At 38.4% G+C, this 27,866-nt stretch overlaps 1 protein-coding gene across 2 annotated transcripts in view; it reads right to left on the bottom strand.

The window, feature by feature from the left end:
• Window positions 1–1,268: 1,268 nt before the first annotated feature.
• The window catches only part of LOC146000506 (uncharacterized), a 117,541-nt gene continuing 90,943 nt past the window's right edge, over window positions 1,269–27,866 (bottom strand). For both annotated transcript variants that reach the window (XM_083138237.1, XM_083138238.1), the window contains 4 exons: window positions 15,946–16,003; window positions 11,616–12,336; window positions 6,304–6,543; window positions 1,269–4,155 (listed from right to left, as the gene is read on the bottom strand). In XM_083138237.1, the coding sequence (XP_082994363.1) occupies window positions 4,039–4,155; window positions 6,304–6,543; window positions 11,616–12,336; window positions 15,946–16,003 (1,136 nt within the window). In that variant the 3' untranslated portion in view covers window positions 1,269–4,038. The remainder of the gene's footprint in view (window positions 4,156–6,303; window positions 6,544–11,615; window positions 12,337–15,945; window positions 16,004–27,866) is intronic.

Raw genomic sequence — 27,866 nt, 5'->3', positions numbered from 1 at the left:
TCCTGGCATTGGTTGCCACAGGACGATTTCGTAAGATCTATCAGTACTTCCCTGTGCAGGGTCATTCATTCTTGCAATGTGACCGTAACTTCGGGACTGCCAAGAGAAAAATCAGAAAAATGGACAGAATTTATGCACCAGAACAGTACATTGAGTTGATTAAAACATCTAAGAAGTCAGGTTTTAACGTTACTCAGATATCTGCCGAAAGTGTCATTGACTTTAAGAACTGGTGGCCGCAGTTCTACAAAAAAACAGCAAAGTCCCTTGACAAGACCACATCATTTATGATATCTAAATACAGGCAAGTGGAATACTCCTTACCAAGAGGTTATTTGACGACATCTGAGTATATCGATGGCCTAGTGAAACACACTTTCCTGCTGCGAAAGCCAAACTCAGCAGTAGTCCAGATTCCAACTGATGTAGCGTATGATGGACACATCCCCATTAATCACAAGAAGATACAGGATGTAGAAAAGATAGTCACGTACATTCCCGATGAATACAAACCATTTTATGAAGAGGTGTTGACAAGGCGAACGACTGCGACAATGGAGGATGATGGTCTGAGTGAAGGGGAGCAATAGTTTTCTGTGTACGTTTGGAGACTGTATTCAATAGTTCAAGATTCCTCAATGTTAAAATCACAACATAATGTATGCTACTTAACATTTCTATGATATTTTGTGACAAATAAATATTTGTTTCTTTATTCAATCCAGCATTTATATGCATAATACCTAATGCGCATCTCATCAGTTTGAAGAAGGGAATGAATCCTTACTTTTATAATCCTCATATTCCTTTCTATTAAAGTCCAATACCAAAAATACTACGCATTAGGATAGTAGGTATATGTAACGGATTTCTTATACGATTTTGATTCAGCCATAATGAACAGTAACGACAATAGGCAGTTTTTTTTAATTTCCCAACAATCAGCTTTTTGGATTTGTTCCCTTCTTCAAACTGCTGATTCATATATATTTTTATTGTTCTATATAAATCCTTTTGAAAAAATACAATGACGAATCCCTTTGTTTGTTATGGTCAGTTCGAAGATATTGAAAACTGGAAATGTTGAATGTGATAATGGAGAACTAAGAATTGAGCGTAGTATAAATAGCTTCAATAAAACTAAGAATAATTTGTTCCTATGTAAAAGCAATTAGAAAAGTGGATACATGACATTAAGGTAAATAAAAGTGTGAAAATATCAACTCTACTTGAAAGAATAGGGTAAAACAAACATCATTTGTCAAAATATTTCACTTTATTTAAATTATTTAAAAATTTAATACACTCTTTTTATGCACGTTAGCTTCAATAAATTGTTCTAAAATCCAACACTTTAATGTTCTGTTATAAGCCTTCAGTAACAAACTCCACTTTATGTTGTTTGATAAATTTAACAGGTTAGTTAGGAATCCTTTAAATTATGTATTTTTCTTCTCAATGCGGTAAGTCACGTTAGATCACTTGGTATATGTTTCTTCCCTCATAGTACCACGGATATTTATATTATAGTTACAAAATATATCAACGTATTACTTACAAAATAGAAATATTTACAAGTTACATAGTTAGTCGGAGAAACGTTGACCAGTCATAAAAGCAATTAAAGCAAAATATTGTAACTGAGACATTTTCTGCAATATTCTTTGTTTATGTTTCACAAGCGCCTCAAACAACATTCAGAAACATGTGTTGTATTGCTCTTCAGTGCATAATATTAAATGAAAATTACTCATTCACGGATCAAGTAAGAACTCTTCTTTTTTCTGTCGCACACTCATACAGATGCATATCATCCTACAGCAATAGAGTTGGACACATAGCACGGTTTAACATTCAATTAGTAAAATCGCCTTTGATAACACTGGGGAACAAAAAAAAGATTTTATTTTGCGGCATAAAGTTTAATAACAGTTTCAGCACAAAAAACAGCTGTGATTGCCAATTGTATGATTGGTTCAGTTGAATTGACTCCAGTTATAAAAATAAACACACCATGGAAAATGTAGGAGGTAAAATTACTCTACGGTTTTCTCTGTAATATCAAAATTTGATAATGAGCTGAAATTCCCATTAAGAAACTTATTTATTTATTTGTACATTGTTGCTAGGCAACTTATGAAGCATTGCTAGGCAATATATCCGACAGTCAACAAAGCTTAAGGAAGAATACCAAAACATAAAAATGGTTTTAGAAAAAAAAATGAATATGCTGAACATAAGTGGCTCGTGTGTGTGGATTTGAAGATGGTGAATTTTTTACTAGGACAGCAAAGTGGGTACACAAAGTATCCCTGTTTCCTATGTTTGTGGGATAGTCGTGCTAGAGAAAAGCATTGGACGATAGAAGTTTGGCCCCCAAGGGAAAATATTAGTGGGAAAAGCTAATATCATTCATGAACCGCTGATAGATAGGGACAAAATAATCCTTCCGCCACTGCATATTAAACTTGGGTTGATAAAACAGTTTGTCAAGGCCTTACATACAAGTGGTGATTGTTTCAAATATATATGCCACACTTTTCCAGGACTAAGTATTGTAAAATTGAATGCAGGAATCTTTGACGGACCACCACAAATTCGTACACTTATAAATGATGCCAATTTTACAACTTACATGTCTTACATTGAATCTGAGGCCTGGCTGAGCTTTGTGTCCATCGTCAAAAACTTTTTTGGGAATCACAGAGCAGAAAAGTACCCCGATATAGTTGGAAATATGTTGAAAAATTTTGAGAAATTGGGAGCTAATATGAGTGTGAAGATACATTTTCTACATAGCCACATTGACAGATTTCCTGAGAACCTTGGTGGTTTTAGTGAAGAACGGGGAGAAAGGTTCCATCAGGATAAAAAGATAATCGAAGAAAGGTACCAGGGACGGTGGGATCGCCACATGATGGCCGGCCACTGTTGGAGCTTACAGAGGGATTGTCCTAAAAAGCAATACAGCAGGAAATCGTATAGAAAACGTTTCATATAGTTTGTTACTTCATTGTGTACATATTTTCTTAATTATTATGATCATAGGCCTATATAAATTTATTTTTATAATAATGATTGTAATCACAAAAAGAAATATTAAATTGTTGTTGGAAGTTCATTTATATGTATGTCTTATGTTTCCGCCATTTTGGTTTAGTTGCATTTATTTCATAAATTAGAGCCAATTCAGGAAATATATTACTATATCATTATTCAGCAGCATGAAATTGCCCTAAATTAGCTCTCAAACACTGTGCCGCAATTTCACTGTTCCCCAGTGTAATTTATCACTACATATCCATCCATCCTACAGGAAAAATGTTCAGTTTTGGAGGAAATAATGCAATACACAGACAACAAACACCAATAAATATTAATGTATGTTGCTCATGCATGTATATCAAGAGTGCCTTTATTCTGTTATTAAAGTTTACGAGCAAGTACTTATTAAAAATACTTTAACTAATTTGGCCAGAGCAAACAGAACGAAGGGTAACTTCAACAACAGATTTAATGGTCAAAACAATTGTATTGTGCTTCAGTTTTCCGCTGTATCGATAAAGATAAATGATGACTTACACGATGAGATTGATAAGAAAACAGCAACAATTGCAAAGACACATTGATATCTTAATTAAAACTCAGATTTTAATAGGCTATGTTCACCTTTTCAAATGATCAGAATTGTAACTTCCTTGGAAGGAACCGCCAGTTATTTGTGTGTACTTCGGGTGTGGCGATTTTATTACACAGATCTTTCTTATAAACTGTATAACAAAGGATTTTTTTGTTTTAGATGTTAATGCACTGTAATTTTCTACTGTTCTTCCCCCATTATGTTGGTTTGTGAGTCCCGGAATTGTCTGGCAGATTCAGCTTTGCAATCTTTCTCTCAAGCAATCGTCAGAATCTCTCTCCCTACAAAGGGGAAAAACGTAAAAGGTCAGTTGCTGGCCTCCACCGTGAAGCGTGAGTTTGCTTTCAGCCAGTCTGGTTGCGACTTATCCTGATGGCAACAAGTTGGAGCCTTCTTATTTACATGATGACACAAGGCATGGCACAACAGACGGGTAGACAGACGGGCACCACGGCTGCTCCTCCAGCTCCCCCTTTTCCATCGTTCTTACCCTTCCCGTCATCCTTTAGTTTGGCCTGGAAGAGGAAGACATAATAAAATGTACTGAAATCAGATATTGCGTTAATGGAAATTACATTAATTTAATGTAAATTAAATTGTCAATTCCTTACACATGCAGCGTGTCCGAAAAGGAACTCATGGGTTTGCAACACGAGTAGGCTATGTTAATTTATTTGTAAGCGACAACATGCAAGTTTTACTTCACACATTCCTCGCCAGAGAGCAGCAGCCTCACATAGCTGTACACACAAAAGTGTTCACAGAACTAAGTGAAACCGATTCACAGAAAATGGATAGCCAGTATAGGTCCCATTCCTTGGCCACTGCGAAGTCCCGATTTGGCGCCAATGGATATTTTCTTTGGGGGCTACGTAAAGCAGTGCATCAAGAAAATATTCAGTCGCTTGACCAACTGCGCCTCAAAGAATAACCACAACCATGGATACAATTTCTATAGCTATATGCTTACACAAGTGTGGATTGTAGTGTGTTATCGCTTTGGCTGTAAATGGTGCGCACACTGAATTACACTAAAGGTAACGAAAATTTGAACATTGTACTTCAATAAAATACATTACAGACACGTATGATCCAGAATGTAATAAAATAATTTGAATTCAAAACCTTGGAATTCTTTCTCGGACACCCTCTACTTGCCAGCAGTAAATATGGAAGGAAAATCTTACTGTTTCTTATGATGCAAATATGACATTATGAGTGTAACAAATATGCATGTATGAGCAATTAACCGCCTCCTTGCGTGAACTTATGTGTAAATTTCAAAATTCTACAGTAACTTCTCTATATTTTCAATTCTTTCGTCACGTTATAAGAACATGACATTGCTTTGAAAAATGAAAATAGCGTGAAATAATGGCAAGTTACAATGAAAGAAAAAAACAAAGTTAAGCTTTGAAAATATGATTTCGACGAGAATGCTAGATAGGAATGAAAACTTCACAGGGAGTAACTTAACGGAGCAATTCAGTTTCTAAGAACAGCTTGCAAACCATTTGTAAACTCATGAGAAAGTAAAGGTGTACGGATTGTATGTAGTTTTAACATTAAAATGTATATGCATGCAGCATGAGCTTTGCTATCCTCAAAATAATTGGAAGATATAGTTTACTCAATCATATTCATACTCAGTGGCGGCGATTGGGTTCTAAAACTGGAAGGGGGGGGGGGCAAGGTGCCAAAACAAGGGGGTAATGACAGTTTACTTTTCCTGCTACATAAGGTTTAGCATAGTGCGGGAACAAAAGTGACAAAAAGTGGGGACAACTGCCCTCCCCCACGCACCCCCTAGTCGCCACCACTGTTAATACTTATTCAATAGCATCATGATTATTCAAGGGCGTTTCACCTAGCTTCGACCTTGTGGTACATTGTCTACTTATATATATATATATATATATATATATATATATATATATATATATATATATATATATATATATATATATATATATATATATATATATATATATATACATACATATATATATATATATATTGATTAAACCGATCTTTTAAAGTTTGACCATTTTTATTGTATTTCGCACAGTACAGGTGGGTGCGGAACCTACTATAACTTGTACAGTCACGGACACTTCTGGGTGTAGTAGTCCTATTGAAAGTCAATAGGTTTGTTACAACCCAGAAGTGTTCCTGACTGTACTATAACAATGCCGCACGATTTTGCAAGCTGCAAGCTCGTCGCTTGCGTGTCCCTGGGACTATACTCTATCCCGGGAATTCCTGGAGTAAGGACGCGCATAACGGTAGAGAAGTGGAGGAAAACGAGTGGCCGGAGCGAAACAATACAAGCTGCAGCAAAGACTGGCAACTGCAGTTGCTTTCCCCCTTCCACACAATCCCTTTTGCTCGCACATGTTCATTGGTGGAGCCCTCCCGAGTAACTACTTGTGCAGAGACTTGCTTTTGTTCGCTCGCTTCAGTGATTCCCGGGGCAAAGTATAGGAGGGTTGGCAAATACTGTGCATCGTGTCGCCTCGCTCAGCTGTTTGCGCTAGCGCGGTGAAGGCTTGCTTACAGACTGAAGGGGTCCGTGAATTTTGTAGCTTCTGTCTGAAAGCTCCCTTACATTAATGCAATTGCATCTCCAAATGCATATTTTCCACACGTATTCTCATACTTACATTGACTGGTTCATCCTTTTTGGCGAAAAGTTCCACCCCCGGGGGGTAGTACACAGGGGGCCCTGCGAGGTTCTTCGACTTCGCCTTTTCAGGGCTGGAGGGAGGAGGCTTTGCAGAAACGACGCTGCCGTTCTCTTCTGGGCGGTTGTCCCTCGGGGGGCGCGGAGGGTGGGCAGCGTTGGGGGGCGAGGTCGAATCAACTACATAGCGAGTGGTCGTCGTGTGATGTGGCTCCAGCTCCTACGGGGTGAAAAAAGTCATTAATAAAAGGAAACAAATAATCAAATCGAAATAAATAAATAAATAATAAATGCACGTTTAATTATTAAAACAAGGAGGATGATAGCAACCTTTCTCAAGGTAGCATATTTTCGTTTCGCACTTAGGTCTAGCCATTCGCCAGGCCAGGACGACATTAATGAGCAAACACACATTCTAATATCTACCCGTAGAAGGGGTATTTGTTTTGCGAATTTCGACGGGTGCGGATATTTGCCTTTTTAATTCCTTTGCAGGAAAACGTAGACTTTAATGCTTAAAGTTCGTTTCATGGTGTTTCTAGCCCAAAAACGCATTTTTATAGTGCCTATAAATTCCTATTTTGAGGGTTAGTGTGCCTATTTTGCGTAATCGTGCCTAGAATGCATGTTCTACCATTTTTACTTACTTCAGGTTTTTTTAAACGCGCCTTTGGCTTTCCCTATATTGAGAAGGTAAGCCGTTATTTATGTTGAACTGACTGAAATCTGCTATTCGCAAGATTTGAGGGTCTCAAGGGGTCAGATCTTTGGAAATACCACCCGTCGAAATTCACAAAAACAAAAATATCCCTTCTACGGGTAGATATTAGAATGTGTGATTGCTCATTAATGTCGTCCTGGCCTGGCGAATGGCTAGACCTAAGTGCGAAACGGAAATATGCGTCATGGTACAGTAAAATAAACTGAGCCCATGGATGATACACTAAGTCTTTTGAACCCATTTCTGGATTTTTTTTTCATAAATTCTTCCTCTTTCAAAAACAATTCCATGTTTGGGATTTTGAAAACAGGTATTTTCCATATGAAGACCAAGTTCGTGAACAAGTTGTGTAAATTTAATTTTAATATTTGATCTGTAGGGGGGATCGAAAAAAGCAAATTTTTTATGATGCTTTTGGGGTAGAGCGGAAAAGTTGCCTCTATACATAAGTAACTTCTGTTCAAAATTTCACCACCCTAGGATAATGTCTTCTGTTCTGGCAAGGGACGTGAAATTTCAAAAATTTAGTAAAATCGGCAATTTTTTTTTTTTTTGAAATTTTTTTCAAATTTCACAGCACTTTGCGGTAGTGTGCAAAAGTTGCACCTATGTATGGTTAATTACAGTGCAAAATTTGGCGCCCCACGGACAATATGTTCTGTTCTGGCAAGGAGCCTGAAATTACCCAAAAATCGACAAATACACTGTTTTTTCATTATACTTTTAGATATAAATATGATTTATTAACAATTATGTTAGCAGCAGATTTTCCAGATTATCATTAACCACTAATTAATGATTATTCGGGAGAGCTGTGCAATGGGCTGTTTGTCAACTACATTTCAACGAATTGCCTCTCCGCCACTTGTTCGAGTCCCTCGATGGTCCCACCTCCGGACCCAATTCCTACACTGGTTGCATTGGAAAATCTTTGAAGGCGTGTGAGCTGCTTCCAGTGGTAACATTTGAGCCAGTTAACTGCACCTTGCCATCAGATGATATATCCACTTTGAGTAAGGACCAGAAGTATCTGAGGGATATTGCCCTCGCCGTTAGCTTAGGCATGTGTCATCCAGGTCTTGCTAAGCGCGATCCAGGTCCCCTAAACATGTCCCGCTGGTTGACAACAGCCAACAGGATATTAAGACTGTATGTTTCCACCACGGAACCATCAGACAACTTACGTACCATAGTAGAGTTCGTTATCAGGGTGTATGTGCCATCTTGGTTCCGCATCAAAATCCATCATTCAATTAAGGATGGAGCTCGGCATCTTTACCATTTCATTCAGTCATCCAGATACTTGGATCAAGTTAACCGCAACGTCATCGACCCAGTGATTTCTCGGAATGCTTACTTCGCATCTCCAGAAAACATTCTGCTCGCGATGCTGACTGATAAGAGAACACATATCAGAGCCCTTGGCATTCGAAGAGTCATAAAAGCACGAGAATCATGTGAGACGGTTGGACATGTTGGGATTAGAAAGTTCGATATTCCAAAAATAAACTTCGAAGCAAACGACTATATCGAACTAATTGACTGGTCGTCCAGCGAAGTAACTCCACCACCAATACTGAATGATGTGACTACAGAAGATTTGAAAAGTATGCTGAAAGAATCAATACCAATTGACTGGACTTTTACAAAGTTCCCATGCCACACACAAGCTGTGGAAAGAACAGTAAAATTGGTTACGGAGGCCTCAAAGAAAGTGTGTGGTCATAAAAAATGGGATGGATTTATTCGCTGCACTCTGAAATCGAGAAAGGCCATGCCTGAATTTAGGTGCAAGAGACAGTACAAAACCTAAAGACACATATTTTACATTATTATTACCTACAAAACACACATTTTCGTACTTTTAATTTTGAATACTTATTTCATAATTCTTATATCTAATAGTATGCGAGTGTATGACAATTCTGGTTTATGTTTAATAAATGTTGGTTAAATAATGAAAAAAACAGTGTATTTGTCGATTTTTGGGTAATTTCAGGCTCCTTGCCAGAACAGAACATATTGTCCATGGGGCGCCAAGTTTTGCACTGTAATTAACCATACATAGGTGCAACTTTTGCACACTACCGCAAAGTGCTGTGAAATTTGAAAAAAAAATTTAAAAAAAAAAATTGCCGATTTTACTAAATTTTTGAAATTTCACGTCCCTTGCCAGAACAGAACACATTATCCTAGGGTGGTGAAATTTTGAACAGAAGTTACTTATGTATAGAGGCAACTTTTCCGCTCTACCCCAAAAGCATCATAAAAAATTTGCTTTTTTCGATACCCCCGTGAACATTCTGGAAAGTTTTTTGTGAGATCAAATAACGATTACTTCGCTTTTCTGCCACTTTTGGCTAATGGCGAAGATGAGGATGAATGGTGATTAGATGAAATTTATAAAAGGGCACTCAATCTTAACCTCTTGTTTACCACCTATCTTTTAAAATATACCTTGTCATGTTCGTAGTTTTTACGTCATAATGTTGCTATTTTTCTCTGGAATTGCGATTTTCTTAATTTATATTATTGCTAACACATATACTACACCGTAAAGACTCTTCCACGTCTTGTTCTTCCATAAAAAAGGGGAGACGGCGGCTTCCTTTGAAACTGAGTCAGTGGCGCATAGACATGTCTTTTGAGGGGGTACAAGTCGTATTGTATTGTTCATATCATAATAGTGCAATTATTTTCTTGTTCCAGACATGCCAGCGATCATTTCCATGTGTATTTTGACAATGTCCTGTACTTTGTGTCCAGGGACAGAGGGGCATTTTTCTTCAGAACTTTTGGAATTTTCTGTTTCCTCCCCTCCCCCCGCATCCACATATACACTCAAGGTGCATATATTATATGTAGTCCAAATCTATGGTTCATTCCGCGTATAGCGGTACTTCATTCGTCTGTGTAGGGCAATTAGCCTCCGATCTACAGTCATCTAAATGAAACTCTGCATTTTGCTTAAAATTGGTTCCGTTCCAGGGGGGCTTACATGGCAAAATGGACTTGGTAATTAAAAGGAAGAACACCATTGCTCATACTGGTATTCGAACCCGAAAACTTATCTGGAGAGATTGAAACTCGATCACTTAGCGCCCTCGGTCACCGAGTCAATAAATTATTCATTGTAGACCAACATGGTGATGGACAATTTGCACGGTAATACTCCTGGATCCCACATTACATATATAATTAGATTTAATTGAAAACATATAAACATATAAGTTGTACATTATATACAGTATATATATTATTTCTACATACACATCACACACATTGATACATTGATTCTGCTGTAGACTGTTATAATCTATCGTAACACGCTTTACCACATTATAAAAGACAGACCTAGATCCACATCGAACATTGACAAAATCTGCAATCAGATTTTAGCTAACAAACCATATGACTCATCGTGTTGCGTCGCGTCGTGTTGTGCCAGATCTGGTGTACGTCTAGCCAAAGAGGGGATTTCCTTGAAATATTCCTACATCTGAATTAGAGCTGAGCCGTGGTATCGGTATCCATAAGTACAGGTGGAAATTTATATACCGATACCTTCTGATACTTCTGAGGCATTTTGGTCTTCCATCGTCTCAGCAAAAAAATGCATCTTAGAAATTATGCAAAATTCGAAGTTTTTAAAAATTTTGCCTCAGTTTTGTGTGAGAAATACTGAATTTTGTGGTAACATAAAATGTAATTTAAAATTCTGTCGTAATTCTCAAATATTTTAAAGCATAAATATTTTTTTTGTAAATTATTGTTAGATCGGTTTAGACGGAAGCAATTAAGTTTAACATTTTTGCTAACGTAAATGCTTCCAAAAATCTTATAGCATTTTTAATAGTAGACAGTATTTTTACATGGAAGCATTTCACGTAACATTCTAGTTAGCATTTGTGATTGCAATGCGAAGCGTTAGATAATGTATACAGCACGAAAGGTACACCGACCTACACCATCTATGGTCGTGCCCTGTGCTTAAAATTGAAGCAACTAAAGTTACATACGCGCACTATATGCGCTATGAACTATGTATTTAATCAGCGCCATTGTTGTGTACGTAACACCTTTTTCAAGGACACTTTATTCGTCTTGGATGAATAGTTATCGGCTTTTAAAAATGTGAAGTGATACATAGATTACATCTCACTCGGACGCCATTATATCTGCACTCGTGACCTAGAGTTCGCTTCTGATTGGCTATGCTCGCGAAATGCTAAGGAAATTAGGACCGATCCTGTCCGTGAAAAATGCCATGGAATCAAAATGCTGTAAGATTTCTCCACTTTACACGGTAGAATTAGATCATAGCAGAAATGTTAAGAAAAATATTTTCATTTTAAGCGGGGCTTAGACACAAATCTAATATTAATCTATATTTTGAACAACTTTTAATGATTACAATTTCCAAGCATCGGTGGGAATCGGTGAGAATATCGACATCGGTATTAGCATCGGTTCAAAGTAGTATCGGCCCTAATCTGAATCCACTACACAACAAAACGTTGAATTCACATATTGAGAATGAGTATCTATCATGAAAAAGTCAGGATCCTTACCGTGTCTGAAAACGAAGCCATGAGGTCATCCAGCCTTTTTGGCGGCCCCCCAGGCCCCCCTGGAGATTTGCTGGGAGGCACCGGGAAGGGGCGGGGGCCTGCGTCCTCGGGATGGGATGGGGGGTGCTGCGGAGGGGTTCCTGGATGGCCCGTCGTGTGCGTCGAGTACTTGTAGGTGATGACCCTGGTGGAGGGTTCCAGGGGTGCCTGAGTGTAGGGTGACGGAGAATGCGACCGAGGGGGATTGGGGCTGGGGGTGACGTCAGGGAAAGGTTGGGGGGAGATGTGGTAGGTCACCGTGCTTCCAGACTGCCTAGGGGGCGTGTGGCGCGGGAGGTCACCGGGGTGCCCACCCTCTCCGGGGGTTCCGTACGTGTACGTCCTCACGGTGGTGGTCACCTTGCTCCCCGGCTGAGGGGGCGGGTAGGGGGATGAGGAGTGGGAGCGAGGGGGTACCCCCTCTGGAGGGCCGGCGTCGGGATAGGGGGACGTCCTCCCGCTTCTCCCTGCGGTGTCGTACTTGAAGGACTTGACGGTGGTGACCCGGTTTGAGGGGAAGGGCCCGGTGTCCAGTTCCTCCACTTTGGGCGGCTGCAGGGGTGGCAGCGGCTGGAGGGGCTTGTTCTCTCCTTCGTACTGCGTGGTGTAGTGGTAAGTGCGCACCGTGCGGCTCACCCCATGACGCTGTGGCGTGCTGTGATCCAAAGGAACGGGTTCGTCTCTGCAAAGAAAGACACCACAATGAAACGTACAAGTTAAAAGTAAGATCAAATGTTTACATGAAGTTAGGACCAAGATTCAAATACGGTAAAATCCGGGATAAATGGCAATAGTTCTTTCAGTGCTCTACAAAAACGAAAAATTGCCAAGAAATTATTCATAAAAGAGATTTAGTGAAACTCGCCCATAATATATTCTTACAAAAATCCTCAACATTTTAATAAGAAAAAGTCAAATCTGCATGAAAATATGCCTTTTCAATGTAAGACCGTACTGTTACGTCATCTTTGGGTTGGCCATCTCTCCTAGAAAATGATGGGCCATCTATCCCATTTATAAGGGTGAGATGGCGATAGTGTCTGGTGAAGATAGGGAAGAGTTACAACAAAAGAACTTAATGTAAGTTAAACATACAAAGTTCACTTAACTTCATTTGACACTTCCAACTATTCTCTCTTAATAGGGTGACCATAATATTTTGACCCAAAAACAAGACATCTCAAGGACATCAACTCCCCACCCCTCCCGTCGGCCCCCGTGGCGGAGTGCTTGGCGGGTTCGAATCCTGGCCTGGGCATAGATGTTTGTGACTGTCCATTCATCAATTTAATCATATCATCACTCATCCCCATCTTCGCAAATTAGCCAAAAGTGGCACAAAAGGCGAAGTAAAAATAATCAAATCAATCAATCAATTCCCACCCCTCCTGAAAAATCGGTTAGGCCTAATGCTATTATAATCATTTTATAATTAATTATACAATTATTGTTATTATTTATTAAAGAATGGATCGCATAAATGATACACTATAAACAATAAAGGAAATGATCTCCCGTTGTCAAAAGGGATTAACTATTTTAATCTCGGTATGACTTACATAGCATTTCTCGTCCTTTCTGATCAACCAGAAGAAGAACCAATCTTCTTGAGAGCAGCTTTATTCTTCATCAAGCGTTTATAAATCTCCCCGAAAACTTTACACTACACATTTTCTGTGTCAAGACGCAGGAACTTTAATTTCTTTTTGCAATTCCGTATAGAAACTGCACGCTTATTTTGCTCTAAAAATAACGGAACACATACAAAACAATGCATCTTTTAGATTGAAATGTATCTCAAATTTACATTTGGGTTTCAAGATAATTTATATACTTTTATAAAACGGGACAAATAGTGCCTCTTTAATAATATGGACGGGACGACCGGGACATGGCTGTGAAACGGGACTGTCCCGGTCAAAACGGAACGTATGGTCACCCTATCTCTTAAGAATGCGTGACTTCCACGCCCTTCTCTCAACAGAAACAATAAGTACTGAACTTGCTAAAGAATTCGTTACTTGAACAAAAAGCTTGCCGCAGACGGAGTTATTACAACCCGGGTGTTTATTTGAAAAAGTGAGAGCCATTGGCGATCTCCCTCGTATGACCATTATCCATCCCGGACTTACCCTATATTAATTATTTAACACTAAAAATAACTTTTGAGTTTGAATACTAGGTAAGATAAATAGTCTTCATCAGCATTTATACGTTTATTATCGTCGCCATTATACCAGTGCTCAAGTTCGGGGGGGGGGGGGGGAGGGGCTGGTATTTTCCCAGCTAGCAACATTTTTGCAAGGCATGCCCCCCACTTGTCTCTGTCATCATGTTAAACAATAGGACCATCCTCAGCTAACCCCAAGACTCGACCAAACATCCACCCAGCTAACATTTTCCACTTCAAGCGCTGCATTACACTGACATTATTGTGTGCTTAAAGATAACCAAAGAAAGGAAAGCAAAGATCGTTCTCACGAGACAAATAGAAACCAAAAGCGATTGCAAGGAACATGATTATCTAATTTTAAAGTTGCAGATGATATTTTCGCTTCCGTAATATAAAATTTGGGAATTTCACGAACAAGCGTAAATTAAGATTTCAATAAATGGTCGCGATAGAAGAGCTGGATAGAAATTTAATACATTTTTATTTTTGTTATTTAGCGTTGCTTTTCTTCCACATTTTGGCTAATCGCGACGATCAGGATTGAGAGACGATATAATGAAACTGTCGAAGGAACACTCACACAGATAACCCATGCGAAGGTCGGAATTCGATCCCCGGAATACCTGCTGTCGTAGCGCGTTGTGCTAACCGCTTCACTGAGGTTGCCAAAAATGAAACAGAGAATAGCAAATTGTGGGGCGTTACTCCCACACGACCTATACGCCTTCATGGCGTGGTGCTAAGCACAGGGGAGCACTTTACATTTTTCTACAGGAAAAACACCTAGTTTAAAGGAAGCTGCAGCCCTCGGTGAATAAGCAGCCTTGTCATTGTAGTTCCATCAGCGACCGTAGGATGGCGTAGTAGTTTCCATTAAGTATTCTGTGGTAAGATTCATACCGGTATTTAATCTGTGACTGGCATTCTTGTTTCTGACAAGGACTGGCTGAATTCAACTTTGCGTACAGAGCATTATTCAAGACGCGTACATTTATTAATAATATATTATTATTGTCCGTTAATAATGTAGTGAAATATGAGATATTATGGTTAACGTGAAAGTTGATCTTTCAGCAAATATATCTCGGCACTCATTCAGCTTTACGTTAACTAGCATTACCTTCTTAATATCAAGAGATATAAATTAAACGTCACGATTTCGCAAAATCAAATTTCTTTACCTCCCAATAGCATTACTATATCGCACACTAAGTCTCAGTGGCAAGAATATGCAACCTCCATCATTTCAGGAAATACACTAAAATACGTTGTTGGCGCTGAAATGCACAATTGTAAAGCAGAGTCGTATATACTGTAGTGAGTTAGATGAAAGGTTCAAGCTCCCTGAAATGTTAAATATTATTTAATCTACTTCTTGAATGCAGCATTGAAGATTTACACATTACATTAATTGAAACAGATTAAAATAAATAAACATATCTTAGAAACAGCACCTTAGTTAGATATTTTGGCTTCTTCGATACTTTCTTCTTCCATAGTTTGTGATATTTTTAATCTAAGCCCTACAAATTTTGAAACAAAAGAACAAAGAAAAACTCATTAAAAATGAAGAGAGTAAATAAAATATATGTTTATAGATTCGTAGTTTGTTTGTATTTCTGATTAAAAAATTTAGCACATTTAGCATATTGAAGAATATTTCAGTATTTTAAAAAGTAACATTACTACTACTTTTTGAAACAGAAAAATTCAGCAGTGTGGTATTACGAGAATATATCTCTGGCAAAGTGCAAATTTCTCCGTTGCATATTCTGACTCTGTCTTCTTTAAAAAGCTTTATAGCTTTTAAAGCTCTGTACATGGCGTCCTAGTCTTCATCCCCCCCCCCCCCCAAAGCCTACCCCTTGCTAAGTCCCTGATTAAAAAGGTGACTTTGTGCTGTTACCAAAACTTTCCTTACCATGCTTGGCAAAGAAAATCAACCTCGTCCATACATACATACGTATGTTTTTCCTCGAGATTACAGAAATGTCTCATTTTACCTCAATTGACTCTTTGATTCTATTTTTTTCTTAGACAGTGTTAATGTGTAAATTCATGAAAACAAGTATTGTTTAATTTAACGTAAATACGATTATTGTACTTATGATTACTTACAGAAGACCAGAATCAATTCCTCTGTTGCTGGGAACTAAGCTGTTCGACGTCAGAGTACCTGCGAAAAAATATAATTAAACTCTGAGCATTCAAGATCATATCACAATTGTTAAAAGTGAAAACGTCTGACATAATCACCACTGTTACCGATTTAGCTCGTTTGGAGCCAGACCTGGCTCTTTTGCACACAAATTTGACTTCTAAAATATTGAAATACTCCTATAGTTCCACGAGGGTAAATTTACCTTCAAATCTAGCCATTTTAGTATAAATTCATATCCAAAGTATGTTTGTCGCGATATCAAACACTGTTCGTTCAGAACTGGGAGCGCCGTGATCAGCTGATGTGAACTTGACATAATATGATAATATATGTATCCCAGGAAATTTGTCATTATCGATTTTATACTATCATCGGTAGATTACTGAGGGGTGGTACCGCCCGATCTAGACGGTGAAAACTTTATAGCCCTCTTCCCATACCTAATATTACCCAAGAAGACATTTTATCGCATCTTCGAAAATCTAGCACCTTCAAAGTGATTTTTTAGCTTCATTTAACTTAGGGGTACAAGGGTTGACCTTCCACTTAGTACACACAATTGTCAACCACATTTCCACGTAGTACACCCTGGATTGCATTTCGCAGACTAACGAGGCTCTGGCGTCTGGCCCTATGGCCAGTATAATTTCGTGTGTTGTCCTGTGTTTTGTCCTTACGTGTGCTGAGTGCCCATTTACAGCCTCATCTTTTAACCGAAGTCAGAATATTTTAATATTTTAGTTACACGACATGTTATGTTATTTTAGTTATGGTAAGGGGCTGGACCCCGTATAACGTGACGGGTGTAAAATGTCCAGTGGCGCAGGAACGGGGGGGGGGGGGTAAAGGGCCCCCACATTTTTGAAGGGTGTACTGTACCCCCTAAATCGAAGATTCTAGTTGTACCCCCCGATAATAATAAGATTTTCGACAGACAGATAATTTGACAGACGCAAGACGCTACTGTTAAAAGAACCTAGCATTTTCTAATAGCTCAATGCAAAAAGTGTAAATTGTTTATAAGTATTATTTTCCTTACCATAGGAATTCAATCCATTGTAAACTTATTCTACTACATTGTGCTTGCTACTAGTTAGTTCATTGACCTATGTCTGGAAATCTTTTTAAGGAGATGAAAATTGTTTAAAATGTGTGGAACGATGGAATGAGCTAAAGTTTACTTTCAGAAAATCACGTTGCTGACAAATGCCGCTTCGTGTAACGAGGAGTACATGTTTTGTAAACAAGTGATCGCGTCGATTCGAAGATATAAATCTGCATCAGAAGAGTATATGACTGAACTTTCATTTTGAATTAATGGAATTTTCCGAAACCAAATACTGCCACAATTCCTGCCTCGTCTTGTTTTCGAGACGCGACACGACAGATCAATTGGGGGGGGGGGGGGGGGTGTACATTGTACTTCTGCACCTCACCGATTATTTTTATAACTTTGTCAGAGGGTGTTCGGAAAACTGTACTTAAGCCTATATATTAAGAGATTTTTTGAAAATAGAGATGGCAATGAGACAAGAAAAGTCTCAAATTTGGAGACGAGACTGAAATAAATCTCTGCAATATCAAAACGAGATGATACTTGATGTCTGAGACAATCTCGTTAGAAACTTGGGTATCACATTTGAATATTTTACTTTCAATAAATTTAAATTACTACACCAAGCGTATATCTTGTTCATATTTCAAATAACTCGTCTACTGTAATTTCAAAGTTAATCCGATAGTAACAATTGTGACCCTTTGATGCCTGGTTTCATCAATTCAAGATAAAATTCTGTATTTCGATAGTTCGCATCGTTGAACAAAATGTAAAGCAGAAAAACGTTATTAAGAAAAGTATTTGCATAAATTATATACCCCCTCTGTCCCATAATTATAGTCCGGTATGCCAAAATGGTAGTACAGGAATAACAGACGAAGAGGCAAATGGAAAGCACAATTTGTACTGATCCTTGAGTAATAAAGTTGTATGACTCATTCTCGTGTTTCATGTTCTTCTTCTGTATACACAAATGTCACATTTTGAATATCGGACAATTATTATGACACAACAAACAAAAATGTACCGGACAATAATTATGGGACAGAGGGAGTAATATATTAGTCGAGTTTGGAATACCTAAGAAGCTTGTTAGTATGATAAAAGTATGCACAAGTGAAACAGAAAGTAAAATTCGTGTGGGTATTAATGTGTCTGACAAATTTACAATTCATGATGGGTTAAAACAAGGAGATGCATTATCTCCATTGCTCTTTAATTTTGCCTTAGAATATGTTGTTAGGAAGGTAAAAGAAACTAACGAAGGACTAAAATTAAATGGTGTGACTCAGTTGTTAGCATATGCAGATGATGTAGACTTATTAGGGGATGATATAAATACAATTAAGAGTAATGCTAAAATATTTTTCAAAACTGCTAAAGAGATAGGTTTGGAAGTTAACAAAGAGAAAACTAAATATATGCTTACAGGCCGAAACCAAGTGTTAGGTAATAATCAAAATCTAATTATTGATAACAACTCGTTTGAACTAGTTTCCAAATTCAAATACTTAGGAGTAATATTAACAAATGGAAATTATATTAAAGAGGAAATAAAAAGTAGGCTTAATTCAGTAAATGCATGTTACTTCTCTCTTCATAAACTTTTGTCTTCTCGTTTAATATCTAAGAAACTAAAAGTTAAAATATACAAAACAGTAATTTTGCCTGTAGTATTATATGGGTGTGAAACTTGGTCCCTTACATTGAAAGAGGAACATAAATTGAGAGTATTTGAAAATAGGATCCTTAGGAAAATCTTTGGACCTAAAAGGGATGAGGAGACAGGTGAGTGGAGAAGGTTACATAATTTAGAACTACATAATTTGTATTCATGTCCAGATATTATTAGAATAATTAAATCAAGAAGACTTAGGGGGGCAGGCCATGTGGCACGAATGGGAGAGGAAAGAGGAGTTTACAGGATTCTTGTTGGGAAACCTGATGGTAAGATACCTGTAGGAAGGCCAAGACGAAGATGGAGGGACAACGTTGAGATAGACCTAAAGGACATCGGTAGGGATGAAAAAGAGTATATAGATCTTGCTCAAGATAGGGACAGATGGAATGCCTGTGTTGCTGCAGCCATGAACCTTAGGGTTTAAGAAGGCTAGAGAGTTAGTTAATTTGTTTTAATGGCATATATACGTTGTGAAAGTTTGAGTGGTGACACATTTGTCTCATCTCGATTTGTGCGGGATCCCGAAAAGTCGGGACCGAGAACGGAAAAAAAATTCCCGTCCCGATCCCGACTTCGGGAAATGACTTCCCGACTTTTCGGGATCCCGAGCAGTCGGGAAATACCGAATGGTCATTTTTAAAATATGTTAATTCTTGACGTTTTCTACATTGCAGTGTCTGGAACTTATCGGAAATTGTTTGTTTTTATTCCAGAAATGCAAAAACAATCACTTAAGTTGAAAATGACGTAGAATTCGAGATTTTCAGAGCTTCGGGAAATTTCGAACATTTCCCGTCCCGAAAATTTCCCGACTTAGTCGGGAAATGGTAAATTTTTCACGTCCCGAATGTCGGGATTAAAAAAAATTCCTGTCCCGATCCCGTCCCGAGCAAAAAAATTCTCGATACATCTCGATACCATTCCTAGTTGAAATGGTTCAGCAATATTTCCTAGATATTAAAACATGATGCGATTTTTTATTTTATCAGAAGGGGAAGGATTTACCTATGACTTTGGTATGCTTAGAATTGGACATGAATTGCTTAAAATCTAATTTTGATATCGAATGCAACACATAGGTACACAACACCAATTTAAGTTAAATTCTAAAGTCAAACTGTAAGAAAATTACATTAGTCAGTTGAATGCACAAAATAAATGAGACTCACTGCAGGTTCGATGATTTGCCAGTTGGCTTTCAAGGACACTGTAATGCTTATGACTTGATCCATTTTGTTGCAAATTTTTCTGCATGAAAACAATGCACTGGGAGTCTATTGAAATGAAAAGCAGGTTTAAAACTTCTAAATGGTTTCTCTAATCAGTTAAGATAAGGTTCATGGCACTTAACCCGCTTTCACATTCAGCTTACAATTTGGCTGTATTGGTAAAATTTGGATTGGATTCACAAGGTCTTTGAGTGAGGTGGGAATGTGTATTGAATTTTCTTTGTAGATGTGAATATCTTCGACTGGTGACGCGTAGGCCTACATGCTTTTGCTTACATTAAAGTTCACCTTTTTATATAAACGAGGAATTAACATGTCACCATAAAACACACGTATGTATCTGCATTTAATACGGCTACATACGTAAAGAAACCTAACTCTTCAAGCCGACACTTCATATTGTCCACCAACGATTGAAAAAAAAAATATGGTTTTCCTCTAAATTTCTTGCTCTGTGATCTGAAGGCTTCCGGTTTTGCAAGTACAATCATGGACGTCCGCAGGATTTCTACCAGGGAGGGGCAAGGAAGGTATTTTTTTCCAGGGGGGGGGGCAAACAAGGCACATTTTCTCCAAAAATAGTGTTGTTCCCTAAAAAAAACATTGCTTAAATTTGAATTTATGATGTTCATGCAATAATTAACACATATTATTGTGGCTAAAATGAAATTGTGTGTAAAATACATAATTTTTGGTTGGCTTTCATTTTCCATGGGGGGGCACGGCCCCCCTTGCCCCCCCTTCCGGACGCCCATCAGTACAATGATTGTACTTTAAGTGTTTGAAGAGCATCATAAGGTACAGCTAATTATATTACAAATAATTACTATGTCATATGTTTTACAAATACTTCAAAGTTTGATGTCTTGCGAGTTGATCAGGAATCATCTCGATTCAGTATTTTTTAAAAAAGAAGACACAACGCCTGTCAACAAGCGTTCGAAAAGTACGGTTAACATACGTCAAAGACAGGGCACAGTTTTCGTATTTGATAAAAAAGTACTTGTAAAACACCTTCTAGAAGTACGAGAAAATACCGAATACATGGCTTCTAAAGGGCACTGTATACGGTACATATCTGCCATAAATTACATAGTTTAAAGATATTTTATATATAGCTATGCGGCTCTAAAATGAACTGAACCGAAGTGAAATGCTGTAAGTACGATATATTTAAAAATATGGTTTTCATATTCAGTGGGTGTCAATGGCGGCAAATAGGGGGAGCAAGGGGGCAGTTGTCCCCCACTTTTCGCCACTTTTGCTCTCGCACTATGCTAAACCTTATCTAGAAAGGGAAAGATTTTGTCTTTGCCCCCCCTCCCCTCAGTTTTGGCATCTTGCCCCCCTGGTTTTGGAACCCAATCGTCGCCACTGGTGGATAGGAAATGATTATTCCTAATTTGGAATGACTCACGTTAGAGGTGGGGGAATCCTCCTCACCCCTTTAAATCGCAACCTGTGTTAAAATGAATAGATGTAGCTTTGCTTGCAATTTTCACATTACGAACTCCTGATATTCCATCCCATTAAATTCAAAATGAGCTCAGAACAAGCTCCAGAACTGTATGTTTTGGAATTGTTATCTGGTCTTGAAACCTGTTTTTTAAATAGTCATAAATTGAAAAAAAAATAAACAATAATAAAAATAAATAAAGAAAAAATATTTAGGCAAATTTTGCATTAAAACCTCGATATTCGCGTCTAAAATGGAATTTCCCATGCACCACATTTTACCTAGGTATACATATATGTGTGAAGTACACACAATATATAGCTATATATATATATATATATCTATATCTGGAAGGTTGAATTTCTGTACCCCCCAAATGAAAAACGAAACGTTCCTGCGCCACTGAAAATAGCCTTAGTGCTGACGCACCCAAAATTTAAAATTCAAATAAAAAAAATCAATTTAACTTAGCTCTTTGGCAACACTTATAGTTCGCTAGTTACTTGTTCGCGTGAGCACTGGATGGATTGCCAAAAAGTCATTAATAAAAATAATAATATTTTATTGTCATTAAGCTTGTACAGCAATAGACAACGTCAAGAACAAAATAGTGTGAAATATATTATAAAATAATATAAAATTATAATCCCTTTTAAGATTAAGTTGCACTAAAATACAATATTTTTAATTTCAAGAAATTCTTGAGTAGCAACTAACCAGGCATCCAGTTTATGTTTTAATAAACTCATAGGCATATTTGTCACATCAAAAGGTAGCTTATTAAATAGTCTTAGTCCTTGAGCTTCATAACTATTCAGGGAATTTGAGAGTCTATCATAGGGTATATTTATACGCCTGCTGTTTCTTGTAGTATAGGAAAGTACACCTCGGGACCGAACCGGAGGCCGAACGAACCGAAGTAATGCAAAAAGACCAATAAATCCTATAAACGGTACCGCAATACATTAAAATTAGTTATATGGCAGTTTAAACCATGTTTAAGTGTATTTTACTGTACAAGAAACAAACTACATCTGGCCTACTTAGTACTTACCGACAACGTGATGTTGTCGACAACATGGCCTAAAGTAAAAACCGAACTGTTAAGAGATATTATTGGCTTACAAAACTAAAAAAAACTTAAAAGAAATCAGTAAGGGCGGGCCGAACCATCCGGCGGCCGAACTAGAGGGCGCCTACTGTACATAACTGCAGTTCCCCCAAAGTAAAATTCCACATGAAATAATGCTTTGAAAGAAAGCAAAGTAAGCTGATCTTACGTAATCTTCGGGTACATGACTGTTTAGATTCCTTAACAAATATGTAACCCTGGAGAGCTTGGCAGTTATGTATTTAATATTGATAATTTATTATCAATGACAATACCTAGAAATTTCACACTGTCTGAGCCATTATCGATCGGGATGTCTCTAAGACAGAAAAACATCAGTGGCGAAGCTCCTATGAGGCTTTTGAGGCTTAGCCTACCCAAAAAAATGTTGAAATTAAAATGTTCTTGTACCCTGTAACAATCAAAGTTCGTTAAAACGAATTAAACTATGTAATCCGAACGTTTGGTTCCGCCGATCCTTCCATATATCTCGTAAGGCAGGCAAGAAAGAGAGAGCGCGTTCGGGCCGAACTGTGAGGCTAAGCCTCGCGTTTAAAAGGCAGCTACAGCGTGAGCTCTGTGTAGGTGGGAGGGGAGGGGACTGCCGATTCGCTGGGTAAAAGCGGCTAGCCTCAGAACCAAACCTGTTCTGTTGTGCTTCTAGTCTTCTTGTGCAAAGTGCGTCGTTCACGCGCTGCATTGTTGAATGTTAATTTACTTCAAGTGCATCCGCGCGTGTGTTTGTGTGTGTGTCACATAGTGTACGTATTTATGTTATAAAAATATAATACTAAGATGATTTGCAGTAAAATAAATGTAAGTGAACAAGACTTCTTGGATCTCAGATGCTTAACCTACGAAATCTTGGACACACTGACTGTACAACTGGAAATACATTCCCAGCTTCCTCTGAAAGAAGTATGAGCACCCTCAAGAGAGTAAAAAAAAATATCTCCGTAATTCAATGAAAAATAAAAGATAAAGTTCTCTCAGTACAATAGCCATTGAAAAAAAAAACTGATTAAAGAACTTTCTATTGATCAAAGCTTCAAGGAAAGAGTAATTGATACTTTTGCGACCAACAAGAATCGACGCATGAACCTGCTGTATAAAAAATATATATAAGCAGATTTTTCAGCCTACCCAGTATTTACGCCTTAGCTTCGCCACTGAAAAACATATGCTGGGTTTTACTTTCATTCAGCAAAAAACCATTAGCTCTGAACCATAAAGAAGAATGATACAGGGTATTATCAGTTATGGCTTTAAGAGTGTTAAAGTCAGAGCTGGCATTAAAGAAGGTAGTATCATCTGCATATAGTATTGTGTGAGCAGTGACGCAAAATGGTAAATAAATCATTCCTCATGAGAGCAAACAATAAAGGTCCAAGAACCCAACCTTGAGGTACACCGCATTTGACCTCAGCTACATTTGACCTCTTCATTCCTATGCAGACAATTTGTTTACGGTTCTGAAGGTATGAATGAAATAATTCAAGATCTGTACCACCAATGCCATAGCATGTCATCTTTTTAAAAAGTGACGTGTGTTCTACACAATCAAAAGCCCTTCTCAGGTCACAGAAAGAGGCCTGAGCAAATTCCTTAGTTTCGGAAGCCTTAAGTACATTTTTGACTAAAGAGTCCATGGCATGAACTGTTGACTTACCCTTCCTGAAACCAAACTGTGATTTGCAAATTAAGTTATTATGGTCCAAGTAATTGCATAATTGATAATGCATAATTGATTCTAAAACTTTTGAAAACACTGGAGTCAGTGAAATGGGACGGTAGCTGGCTAAACAATTTTTCTCACCTTTTTTTATAAATTGGTACAACCCTTGATAATTTCAATACATTTGGAAAAGTTCCTTCCCTAAGACATATATTTATACAAAAGGTCAGTGGAAGAATTATACAATCTATGATTTTTTTCACACTTATGAAGTGAAAACCCTAGTGCCAATGACGTAGGCAAGAAGAAAGAATTTACTTCAAAAGCACCTCTATCAGCAGTTAGCAAATGTGTTAACATTGGAAATAATTAGAGTAAATATTAAATAACATGAGTACATATTTATGCACGGGCCACTCCATGCCAAGTACCAGAGCGAATACTTCAGAATTAGATGAACCTTGCTTTTATTAATATTTAATCATACCCATCCTAGTGTTAGTTGGAGTGGAAATCAGGCGAGCTATTAGGAAAGCACAAACACACCTCAAATTCATGGGAAACATTCTTAACACATGGTGTATTCTCAAAATTTGACCTGGTAAACAGCAACAATAAGGGGGGAACCCCCGAATACAACCAAACCTCCACCCGTATGCATTCGAGGGCATACGCTTGTCCCAGTGCCTCTGCAATAAACTGGGACGTCTTTAGCTCGAATTACGGTTCCCCCGTTATCGTTGTGCACTACTATTTTATTGATAATTGCAGATACATAAGACTGAAAATAAAAAGAAAACAATACAAGATTAATAACATAGTTAATAAATTGAGTTACATTACATTACATTTGTAGACAGTACAATACTATACATTTTTCCACGTGAATAAGTATCTTCCGTTACATATTGTTTGTATTACAATTTTAGGTGATATGCTGTAATGTGTGGTGATCTAGCATGTACCGGATCCCGGGCTCCAGGATCTGTGAGTGAGAAGTTATTGGAGCTCGCACGCCCTATACATTACATATATTGTTTATTGATGCATCTTGCATCAGGAGCCGGCAACCGAGAGCGGGTGAGCTCTTGGTTTAAGACCATTTATTTTTACGTTTTGCAATTACTGTTGTCAAAGAATGCTCCACCCCAGAGGCTAGGTGTTCCGCTGTCGGTGTCCAGCCCCCATCTGTACAAAAGTTTGGGATTTGGAGTTGGTAAGAGTGATTATAGCGCGCGCGAGTTTCCTTAGAACGGGTATGTGTGGTTTCTTAATGCTTTGAGATAAAAATTGTATATGAGATAATAATAGATATAAAAATTTAAAAGAACATAATAAAATAGAAGAAGAAGAAAAATATATTAAACACTGGAGCTCCACCATAGTGAAAACATGGTGCTGAAAGTGTAGATATATGGTGATGATATGAAACTGAAATATAAGACACTGGAGTACCAGTGCAGGGATAAAATGTGTAAAGTGCACTTTAGCATGGCAATTTAAAGATATGTGTTATGTTTGCGTCTGATGAGAATATTTATATGAGTTAGAGGATTAATTTACATGTTTGATGTTCTGGATGCAGCCACCCTTATAAGGTAGTCTTTATGTTTCTCACCAGGCATTCTGATTGGACGAATTCTCCTACGCTCCTCGGCTTCCTGCCTTCCCAATGAGACAGCGAAGAATCTTCTTCTAGAAGCATTTTCCGGAGCTTCCTCCACTTCTTACACTTCGTCTTCTTCTGCTTCCTGTTCGTCCAGCCGAGCCGGTGCGGGAGGCACATTCCTGGTGTGTGAATTCCTTGCCGGTTGAAACCTGATTTTCCTTACTTCTTCATTGTGTCTTGCCGGGATGGGCGCTTCCGGTTGGGGATTTTGGAGCCGAGTATTAAATTTTCTTTGTTCTTCTAATGATACTGCATTCGCCAGGGCTCTAAGCTTGTCCAACTGCTGAGGACATAAGAGTGTTTTGACGTCAGTGGTTGGTAGTTCCCGTCTTAGTCGTTTGATCTCTTCACCAGCTGCCTGGCAGAAGAAGACTTTGTGTTCTGGCGTATCTCTTATCACACCACATGCGCTGCACGCAGGTGTGGGTCTGCTGCCTATTCGGCAGAGATGCGTACCATATGGGCCATGGCCTGTCAGAAGATGTACGAGTCCTCTTGAATATTGATTGCTGGCTAGTTTATTGTATCTGATGTTTTGCACAAAGCTATATACTCTTCTTCCATTCTCAGCAGTTTCCCACTCCATTTGCCATTCATTTGTCAATCTTGCTCTTATATCGTGTAGGGTAGGGAGGAAGATTCCAACACATTTCGTCAATTCCTGTTCATCTCCTTTCCTGAACTGGTATTTGGCTGCTCGCCATCTCACTTCCTTGTCTAGTGGTATGTTACCAGTTACGGCAAGGAGCGCCTCCGTGGAGGTCGTGCCAAATGCTCCCGTCACTCTCAGGAGTATTCTCCTTTGTGAGGATCGAAGTACCCTAACATTCTTCTTATTTTTGAGTCCACCCACCCAGACCGAGGACGCATATGTGGTAATCTGTTCATATATGGACTTTATGTATGTATCCATGATGCCTGGTGGCAGGTTATAGTTTTGGGCTGCCAGTCTCGTTAACTTGCTCATGGTATTTTCGCCTTTTTGGGTAATTTTTCGAATGCGAGCCCCAAATCTCATCCCTTCCTCCAGTGTCACACCCAAGTATTCAAATTCTTTTGTCCTTTTCACGGTTGAGCCAGATATTTTAATGCTAGGATTCCTGTTATGACTTAGATGTCCTTTGGCAATAAGGTATTTCGTCTTAGAGGACGAGAGTTCTAATTTTGCGCCTCTGCACCACTATGCCAACGTTCTCAATGCTTGATTTGCTTTATTCTCGATTTGAGCTCTCGAGTTGCCCGAACACACCACCGCTACATCATCGGCATAAGCAATAACTTGGTCAACGTTTTCGTCATTTTCTAGCGCTCGAAGACAGGGTTCAAGGTTTACATTCCATAGATGCGGGCCCAATACCGAGCCCTGTGGACAGCCCTTTGTAGTTATTTTTAATACCTTTACTCCATTTAAGTCGAGGTGAACTCGTCTGTCTTTGAAGTAATTTTCCAACAATCTGAGGAGTGTAACCGGGCAGTTTATTTTCCTGAGGGTGTAGAAGAGGTGGGGCCACCACAAATTGTCGAAGGCCCCGCTAATGTCCGCGAAAACGATTACGACGAGCTTCGTTTCTGATTTTTCCACAACCTGTTTTAGCTTATTTATAGCGTCCTCCGTAGAACGACCCTTTGTAAAGCCATACTGGTTGTCATTTTTTCCTACCATGGCGAGGAATTCCTGCAGACGCTTGTTTATAAGTTTTTCAAAAAGCTTCCCCATAGTATTTAGCAGGCAGATGGGTCTGTACGATTTTAAGCTCGCAGCATCTTCTTTTCCTTCCTTCCTGATTACTACTAGGCGTCCCTCCTTCCATGCCCTGGGGAATTCCTTTCCTATAATACATTGGTTGAAGAGGGCTGTAATGAAAGGTAGTGTTTTTGGAAGCGTTTGCTTGATTACTCCAGCTGGTATGCCATCTGGGCCTGGCGCCTTGTTACTTTTCATTGATGTCAGCTCTCGGACAATTTCTTCAGATGTGAATGGGGCTATGGGAGTGTTGTTA

The sequence above is a fragment of the Lepisma saccharinum genome, chromosome 16, assembly GCF_977018435.1.
Source record: "Lepisma saccharinum chromosome 16, izLepSacc3.1, whole genome shotgun sequence".
NCBI lineage: Eukaryota > Metazoa > Arthropoda > Insecta > Zygentoma > Lepismatidae > Lepisma > Lepisma saccharinum.
The sequence above is the reverse complement of the archived record's forward strand: the minus strand, read 5'-3'. Positions and strand labels throughout refer to the sequence as shown.